The sequence below is a fragment of the Lycium barbarum genome, chromosome 12 (genome assembly GCF_019175385.1).
Source record: "Lycium barbarum isolate Lr01 chromosome 12, ASM1917538v2, whole genome shotgun sequence".
In the NCBI taxonomy this organism is placed as follows: domain Eukaryota; kingdom Viridiplantae; phylum Streptophyta; class Magnoliopsida; order Solanales; family Solanaceae; genus Lycium; species Lycium barbarum.
Window position 1 is genome coordinate 99,587,323 of NC_083348.1, and position 9,613 is coordinate 99,596,935.

At 36.6% G+C, this 9,613-nt stretch overlaps 1 protein-coding gene across 1 annotated transcript; it reads right to left on the minus strand.

Moving 5' to 3' along the window:
* Window positions 1-258: 258 nt before the first annotated feature.
* On the minus strand, window positions 259-5,085 carry LOC132621513 (BTB/POZ domain-containing protein At3g50780). Its single transcript, XM_060335811.1, has 2 exons — window positions 3,473-5,085; window positions 259-1,588 (listed from the first exon to the last, which is right to left on the minus strand). The coding sequence occupies exons 1-2, from the start codon at window positions 4,106-4,108 to the stop codon at window positions 635-637; spliced, it is 1,590 nt and encodes a 529-aa protein (XP_060191794.1). The 5' UTR covers window positions 4,109-5,085; the 3' UTR covers window positions 259-634.
* Between the last annotated feature and the right edge of the window lie 4,528 nt (window positions 5,086-9,613).

Consider the following 9,613-nt stretch of genomic DNA (forward strand, 5'->3'; position numbering starts at 1 on the left):
GGGGGGGGGGGGGGATTGCCTAAAATCATCCCACTTACATGAAATTCCAGATTTATCTATGAAAGTACTTTTACAAAATAAAAACTCAATTTAGACTACTCATATAAATTGAAGGCCACCTGTGGGTAAATGTTGTTCATGCATATCAAGTTCCTTCAGAAGGAAATGGGAGAAGGTTACTTCATCTAGTGAAGTAATAAATTAAGAGTCATATTCTTGAACTGTCTTGATACACCATTGTTTATGAAAATGTTATAGAACTTGCATAAAGCTTGTAAAATTCATCTCTTAACAGATGGAAGCTAATACAATATGTTACATTACTCCAAGGACTATTGGACTCTATGAAGAGAGAAGTCCTGTCAGAAAATTTGATCCAACTATAATTTCACACAACCAACTTGTATTACATGTGACAAATCACTAACACACCAAATTAGACAATTGAAATGATACTTGAGAGATTTACATGATTCACACAAGGAATTGTTGGAATCAGTTAGACCTTATACCGATTAGCAGTTTATCCCTTGATTTGACAAAGCCACTCTTAAATCCTTCTTGATCGCATACCGCACTGAGCCCACAAACCATTGATCTTCATCAGTTTCCTTTACATAATACGTTAAAACTTCTAATGCTCCGTCACTTTTGGAGTCATCGCGTGGTCTAATGGGCGGCTATTTCCTGACTCAGCATATGGTCTGACAAAAGTCCGACGCCACCAGACTTCAAATGCTCTTTGAAGATTTGGACAATTATCACCAGCCTTGAGGAAACTGCCTAACCAAGAAAGCAAAATGCTCTGCTGCTCCTCCAGAGGGAGCGTTAGGATTGTTCTGCCAATTCCTTCCTCCACAACCTTTCGGTCAAATGACCTGCACCCGTGCTGCAACCAGCTGTAGTCATTGATCAATGGCTGTAACCACGTCTGTAACAAGAGGTTACGAGTGTCCTTTGATGGCAAAAGCTCTCCTCTTCCTATTCCTACAAAAAGCCTCGCTGTAATGCAACTAACATGGTGGCGAGATACAATAGGTAGCTTTGTATGAAGAGAAGCTAACTCCTGCTGGCTACCCCACATTACCGCAAACTCATCCGCTGCTTGCCTGTCCGTTAAAATTTCAAGCATCCATGAGAGGTTATCAGCCTCTAGAACCATCTGCTTCACTACTGGTTCGTTGCAATCGGGTTCAGCAGCTTGTTTGAACAGAATCAATATTGAATCCAGGCAACTTCTGCACGAGCCATATATTATTTCGTTATAACTGTCAACTGAGCCGGAGGAACTTGGAAGAGAGTTATTTTCCCTGAGGAGCTTCAGTACAACGGATTTCATTTCACGGCGGCCTCTCTCTTCATTACTTTTGAGTACCAGGTCTAGGATGTGCGAGAATGTGTCCTTGTGAGGCTTAGAAATATCAGATGACACCCTTTTTAACACAGGGGTCACTCCAATTCCTTCGCTCTGCAGCCGTAGGACTGAAGAAACAACTTTCTCCTCTTCTTCTTCCCCAACCCACGGTACTGCTTCCAAATACTCTAAACATGATTGCATGCATGATCTAAATCCAAGTTGTTCTGATACCTAAAATAAAGTTCTGAGTTAGGAATTGTTTACTATTTTGAAGATAAAATATCATAGCAATATCCAATTACCATGATCAATGAGGATATAAAAATGATTTGCATGCAAGATAAGTTTGTCAGTCAATGAATTCAGAGGGAAAAATTCAAGAAACTAAATATTGAAGCTTCAAAAATGGTGTTATGAATATAGGTAAGGCATTGGTTCAATTAAGCTCCAATTAAAACGAGAATATTAAAGGTAATGGAATAACAGAAGCAGAAAACATTCCTTTTGTTATGCTAAAATCACATTAAAGTTAATAGTGCAGCATTTGCTGAAGCCCTACTGCAGTTGATAATTGAATGTCAAGCATATATATACATATCCGCTTAATCAATTAGCCTATCACAGAAAGACCAGACATTCAAATTATCCGACATTATCTATAGGACAACTACTATGCCTCAATCAAATGGATGTTAGTCTATATGCACAAAAATCAACCATATACGCTAACTTACTCATATCTCTGTGCGAGCTTTCTGAGGAAGCTTAAAAGAGTTTTTAACACTAATTAAGACCTTCCTATTGTATCTAGTATATAACTAATAGCGCAGCATTTGATAAACCCCTATTGTAGTTGATAATTGGATGTCAAGATGTATATACTTATTTGTATTCAAATAGCCTATCATAGAAACATGCGTCTAATTCAAACTGTCTGATGTTAGTTGATACAACTTCTCCCTCAATCAAATATCTGACGTTACATTATAACAATAGTCAACCACATTCCCCAACTCTCAGACATCTGTGTGCAAACTTTCTGTGGTAGCTAAAAAGAGTTTTCAACGCTATTTAAGACCTTCCTATTAAAACCATCACTGAATTTTTTACCACACATACATCGTTTTCTGTTAACTTCTACCTTATCAAGAAATTTATTTTACCACATACAAGCAAGAACCCAATGCTTGCAATAGAGACACCACTCCCCCCACCTCCAAGGTTTTCATCTTCCTCAGACAGCAAAAAACTGATCAGTTTTAGCCTTAATATATATTTCAATGAGGTTTTCATATTGACCTCATCAGTGAATCTGGCTGTAATCTGCAACCATGTCACACTTACTTAACAAACAAAAATTTGTTTCCTGCATCAGTAACAGGATGAGGGTACCATGCATCTGATGGAGTTGTGAGAGCGTGGGGCAGTCTAAATCTCTCTCACACCTGTGGGAGCACATAGTGCGAGAAAGCAAGAGAGGGAGATTATCTAATAGCTGCCATTTTAGTATTTTTTTTCCACTTATGTTACAGATTTCAGCTTTGAAATTCTCCATCAAAGTTTAACTTTTCCTGCAGATATTCTGACTGTTGCCCTAAAGAAATGCCTACAATTTTCTTTAGGATGTTGTTGTGCTGGTTACTGAAAAGGATGCTTCTAGATATCATCAGCATGCTAAATTCATACCAGTATCATCATCTACTAGCTAACATAATCAAATCTACAGTATATGAAATATACTGATGAGCAATATAGGTACCACGGAGCTAGGCTTGATGTTTCCAATAATATGTATGTCACAGCTATAGTTTGAACTGAAACAAACCACAAAACACAGAAATTGCTTTTGAAGAGTTTACGCCTTCATCTCTAAGCATCTTTCAATAAATTTGTTGATCAGTCTAAACATATGGAAGCACAGAGCTATGGCAGATATACAGCAACCTAGCATATATGAATTACATTTACAAAATGGAAGAACCTGAACTTTAAGGGGATTAAAGTTGACTACTTGTGTCAACAAAACATGAAGCAGTTATCTTTAAGCAGCAGTTCTAGCGGAAATATTCGAAGATATATACAGAGGGAAGTCCATCCCAAGATTTCCTAAATTACCTTGATAATACGCAGAACGCGAGAAACACTTTGCTTGATCAACCGCTGCTTCAATTCTTTGCTATACATTAGGCCAATGGTTTCAACATATATCTCAACATCCTCACAATCATCAATCTCAATGCAAGGAAACACAGGCTGCTGTTCTGATATTTTATTAGCGAAAAAACTGCTATTTTCTACCAGAATATTCTTGTGAACATTCAATTTCACAGTGAACCCCTGCTTTCCTAGCAAGATCACCCTAAGATCACTAGTTCCAGGTTCACCAAACTCAATCGATACTTTCCTTGGTACATTTTCAGTCTTCGACCGAGGTGTTCTCTCTGCAGGCACTGATGCAGTAACAGTGGGTGTATCAGAACTAACACCTCGTTTTTCATCAGAAACAGTACCCCATTTAGGTGCAGCATTAGCCGGTCTTTTCTCGGCTACTGAAGTTGGTTTCTTGTGAGCCGGGTTTTGAGTTGTAGCAGTATGAGATTTGGGCTTGTTTAAAGGATTCTGTGTTTTGAGGCTCTTTTGAAACACATTGGGAGAGGGGCAACACCAGAAACCCTCTGGGGTCACAGCAATTGGAACATTCCTAATTTTGGTTTGGCCTTGTTCTACCTTTGTCAGTTTACTTTCAGCCATTCTTGACAAAAAAACACTCAATGCATAATTAATTCAACATATGGCATTTACAATTGAAACAAGAATGTGGACCCCTAAGAGATGGTGAAATTGAAAATCAGGTTGACAACTCAGAACTTAGAAACTCTTTGATTATAAGAATCAACCTATCCAGATTATGACAAAATATCAAAGACCCAATTTTTGTTCACTCATTTATCAGACAAAAGATAGCTAAATCAATTGTACTCCTCCAAAACTTATCAATAAAGAAAAAAGTTTCTTCCTTTCTTTCTCCGAGAGGAGAGCCAGCCAAAAAGATCAAACCTTTAACAGTATAATAATTCTCAAGAAACAAACACAATTACAAAAGCTTTCATATCAAAAAGAAAGAACACTTGAAACTCACCACTCCCAAGAGCTTAAATAGCAGGACAAAGGAATTCTTGAAACACCCAAGTCAAGAAAACAACAAAGACTCACCTACAAACAGAGAGAGCTATCTTAGAATTTTTTGAAACCCCATAGACATCTTTAATTTAAGAGTCCAAGAAGAGCTACTGAAAATGATTGAATGAAGCTTAGATGTCAAGCATCAAGGGAACCACCAAATCAGAGATTTAACAGAGTGGAATGATGATGAGCTCCTAATATTTTTATTTTTTTGGAATTAAAAAATTGGGGTCCAAATGAAAATAAAGTAAACTTTAACACGACCAGAAATGAGAGTGATGGCTTATGCGCTGTGTCTTTGGCAACTTTGTCTCACTGATGATGCTTTCTTTTTTACTGCTTTTATGACTGTATTTGTGGGCTTCATAATTTTATCTTTTTCTCTCTCTTAAAAAACACTCTTTGTTTCTCTTACTACAACTGAATGATCAAACGAGACTGGCATGCATTTGTGTTGTCTTCTCAAAGTCCCAATCTTGCTTTTGCTGTCCTTGATTTTTTTCAAAATGTTTTGTTTCTTTTTAAAAAAAGAAATTATCCCTGTTGCTTTTCTGAATTCTGGGTCTTTGCAGAATTTATTCTCCTTAAATTATTTACAGAAAGAACAGGAATTTAAGATAAGGAAATCACTATCATTTTCAAAAGAAACAAAGATTATTGAAGCTGCAAATGACAAGGGTACCCTCGAAGCATCTCCAAAAGTAAGGCTATAAGAGGAATACCACGTCGAATTATCCTAATCAAGTTTAAGTTCCGCCGCGCAAGCTACTATGACATCACATGTAACCTTTGAAGATAATATAACAATCTTATATTTCTATAAAAAAAAACCTTAAATTCTATAATTATTTTTGTTTTGCTTTGGGGGAGTGAGGAAGAGTTTGGGGTATCTAAGTTGAGAAAAAAGAAAATGGTACGACAACTTGCCGTAGGGATAAAGGAAGAAATTAATGGATGGAACTCCAAGAAGTGGACTTATATGGGGTACCATTAATTTTTCCTTTTTTTAGAAGCATCTTTGATTCTTGACGATTGAAATCTGCATGTGGCCAAAGTTTGGCACTTCTAGTTTTGTGCCCTTTGTTTGTGGGAAGTTGTTGAAAATAACCTTAGTGGCTTTGGTATTTCCCCTATTGGCTATCGTTATTGAGTTAGTTTTGACCAAGGAAAAAAGAAATTTAATATAAGCATTTAATTTGATGGTTATATTATTGACAATAAATATTTTAGGATATTGTACAGTTTTCTCTTTCAACTCTTTTCTGGTTCCGCTCACTAACTACTAAAGTGTAAAGTCCGTATACAAAGATTAATTATTTTTTGAATGTGAAGAGTAATTTGCATAAAGATGATTTTTGTCATGATTGGAATTTATCCAGCAAAACTCACTAGTCGACAAATTATTGACATTAAACATCGGTTACTCCCTCCGTTCCAATTTATTTGACATTTTTATCTTTTCGAGAGTCAAACTTTCTAATTTTGACTGTGTTTTTAAACATAAAATCATTAGATTTTTTGAAATAAAATTTACATCTTTGGAAATTACGTAAAAAGTACTATAAGTCTATAATTAATAATCTAAAACATTTAAAAAAAATTACGATGAAAGAGCAACACATTTGACTCTCGAAAAATAAAAAGTGTCAGACAAATTGAGATGGAAGGAGTAATATTTAATGTTAATTGTTTATCATGCTGGAGTGGGACTGTGACTGGCTAATTGGCGTTTAACTGGCACTAATCCATTACACATCAACTATTTATACAAATAGTTATGAATTTCTTTGAAACATGATGATTCATGCGACCTTTTTTCACTCCATATGACAGCTATACTATTCTGGGACAGGATATGCATTTGGTTTTCTCAATTATATGAGTTCTTTTTAAATAATTCAATAGTCAAAAGTCACAATTTGAATAATAATTTCTGAATTCGAACTTCGTCAAATGAGACCTCTACTTTCAAGTTGAGCCTTCTCTACTTTCCTATTGACTATGTGCAAAAGAGAGAGCTTAATGAAGCCAAGTGTCACGGGCCTAAAATCTAAGGCGGCGTGGGGCAACTTTGATGGTCTTAACTACCGCTCAATGCTTCAGTCCAACTCTCTGTCACTGGCGGAAGGCAGTGAATAACTCTCAGGCAAAACACACACAAGAAGTTAAAGAAGAGGAACACAGATTTTGGGAGGCAAGTGCCCTTTTTGATATATGCTCAAAATGTATCTTTACAAGTATACAAAAGATGAAGTGAGTGAATAACTCTGCCCTCAAGGCTTACACGTTTTATAGATGGAAAATCTGCCCTATGCTATACAGTGGGTCTCTAAGTATGTGGCTGTGCTGAACAGCTTGCTGTTATGGACCACAAGCTGGCAGGTTGAGTGCTTGCTATAGCTGGCCAGTGGCCCACGAGCAGAAAGGTGGGTGGCTGGTCGGCCACTCTTGTCCTGTAAGTGGGCGTCCCATTATTGTAAGTGGGCGGATGGTCTCCCACTCTTGTCTTGTGAGTGGGCGTCCCACTCTGGTGGGCCCTTCGGCAGGCTGACTTTGACTAGCGCCTGGCGCTAGTTGCGGACTGACAGGCGCGGAAAAGGGCGGGGCGGCACACAAGTCTACACCTCTATTCAATCCAAGTTTAGGCTCGCTTTGTTTTTTTTTTTTTTCCACCTAAAATTGGCAATATTAAGACCATAGTACTGCGTTTTCTCTTTCAACTCTTTGCTTTTTTTCACCTAAAATTAACAATATTAAGACCATAGTACTGCTTTTTTCTCTTTCAACTCTTTGCTTTTTTCACCTAACATTGACAATATTAAGACCAATCCATAGTACTGCTTTTTCTCTTTCAACTCTTTGCTTTTTCACCTAAATTTTGACAATATTAAGAGTATAGTACTGATTTTTCTCTTTCAAGTTTCAACTCTTTGGACTTTGCTATTTCTCCCAGGGAACTACAAAAGAGTGAAAGTCATAGAGTAATGTACATAAAGAGAACATTAGTCATGAATGGTATTTAGCCAACAGTGAAAAATTATTGCCCACCAAATATTAGTTAGTGTCTGGTGTAATCACAATGGAGTGGGTCTCGTAAGTTAGCGTTTAACTGGCAACAACTAATTACAACGTGAAAGTCTCCTCCTTTCCTGCCAAATATGTGAAAAGGAAAAAGTTACATTTGTTTAGACCATAGTGAAAGCAAGTTTAAATTTTATTCAACCAAGTACTCGGTTAATTAAGACTTCTAGTCTGGCGATATTAGTGAATAGGGAAAGTCTTCTACACGATATGCATGGTTCGATTATATATGACTATCTTCTCTGGTTCTTCCATGTAATAGAAAAGTTTACAAAGAATGAAGAAAAATTATTTTCCCAATGAATTTTGCTGCTTTAGGTGTAAGTAACGATGCGTCATGAAAAATCCATGGAGAAGATGACAAGATGTGCAATTGGATCATATCAAAGTGAAAAAATGGTACTAAAAGAGGGTGCAATACAGGACTTATTACACTTTGTTTCCAAAGAATATGAAAAGAATAGGGGAATTGGGGACCAAAGTTATCTTTTGGGAACATGCACCATAACTCATTGTTGCAAGTGCAATTACAGGATATGCAAAGTGATGATGACTTGAGTAATTATACGAGAAATGAGAAAAAAAGAAGCACGTTCACATCATGAGTAGTAGTGTCCAAAAAGAAGTCCATTCTAACCTAGCATACATTATAAGTATCTCTTTGATATAATATTGGCCCCATTTATTGGCATTTCCTGTCATTGTAATTCCTACAAGCTCCATGTGGGGGTGTGGTATCTTACAAAATCTATGTGCCCTCTTCGAAACAGCCTTTGTTTAAGAATCCGATCATATTCCTATTTTCGCGGACATACAACTTAATTTATTGGGAAAGGGTCAAAAATGCCCTTCTATTTTGGAGAAAATGGCTAAAAATATCTTCCGTTATAAATTTGGGTAAAAAATACCCCTTCCGTCAATAAAGTTTTCAAATATACCCCTATCTTAACGAAAATCCCCAAATTCCCCAAAATAACCAGATTTTATTTTTAAATGTGGTCCATTTAAACCCGACACAACTACCTAAAAAATCCATATGCGACCAACTTGTTCCCGAGTCCTACATCTGGAGCCACTAGGCATAGGAGCGGGTACCCCATATGCGTTTTTTATTTAGTTGAGTCGGATTTAAATGGAGCGGGTTTAAAAATGAAATCGGGTTATGTTGGGGATTTCCGTTAAGACAGGGGTACATTTGAAACTTTAATGACGGAAGGGGCATTTTTTATCCAAATTTATAATGGATGATATTTTTAGCCCTTTTCCCAGGGGCATTTTGACCCTTTTCCCTACTTATGAATCATTAGTCGAATTATACCATTATCTCAAGTTTTGGATTGAACTAATTCATTGACACAAATAGTTCATGGGAGAAAAATTAATTATTTGGAACCCGGCGGACTAACAGGGGACACTAATAGTTTTAGATATCCATCCTAGTCTCTATAGACGGATTCTCTCAATTGACACATCGGGATCAATGTTGGACTTATTAGATCCTTAGCAATTCATGCAAGGATAGATCATTGGGGATATCTAGAAAAATAACAAAAATAAATAAAAGTGAAAATTTGCCAATTAAAGTAGTGATAAAATATAAATGATACTACCTGTTAATTACAGAAAACTTAAAAGGAAAGCTGAGTTTTTAAAAAAGGTAGGTTGTAAGTTCAAGTTCTAGCCATATAGATGAGAGAAAGTCATACATGAAATTTTGGTGCAAGTGAATAGTATCCATTTCTTGGAGAAGTAAAAGAAAATTAAGAGGACCTTATAACCCTATTGACAATTTTGGTCATTATCCTTTCTCTAGCTTTCTCCATTATTTAGAGCCCATGGAGGACATAAGAAAAGCATGGTCCGAAGCTATCTTGTATTGCCTAGCGATTCATGTAAAACTGCTGAGAGAAATTAGGAAAATCAACAAAAAAAAAGGTTCCAAACACAAAGAGAAACAAACAGAAGTAGATGCAAAAGGCCTGGTCAACTTCA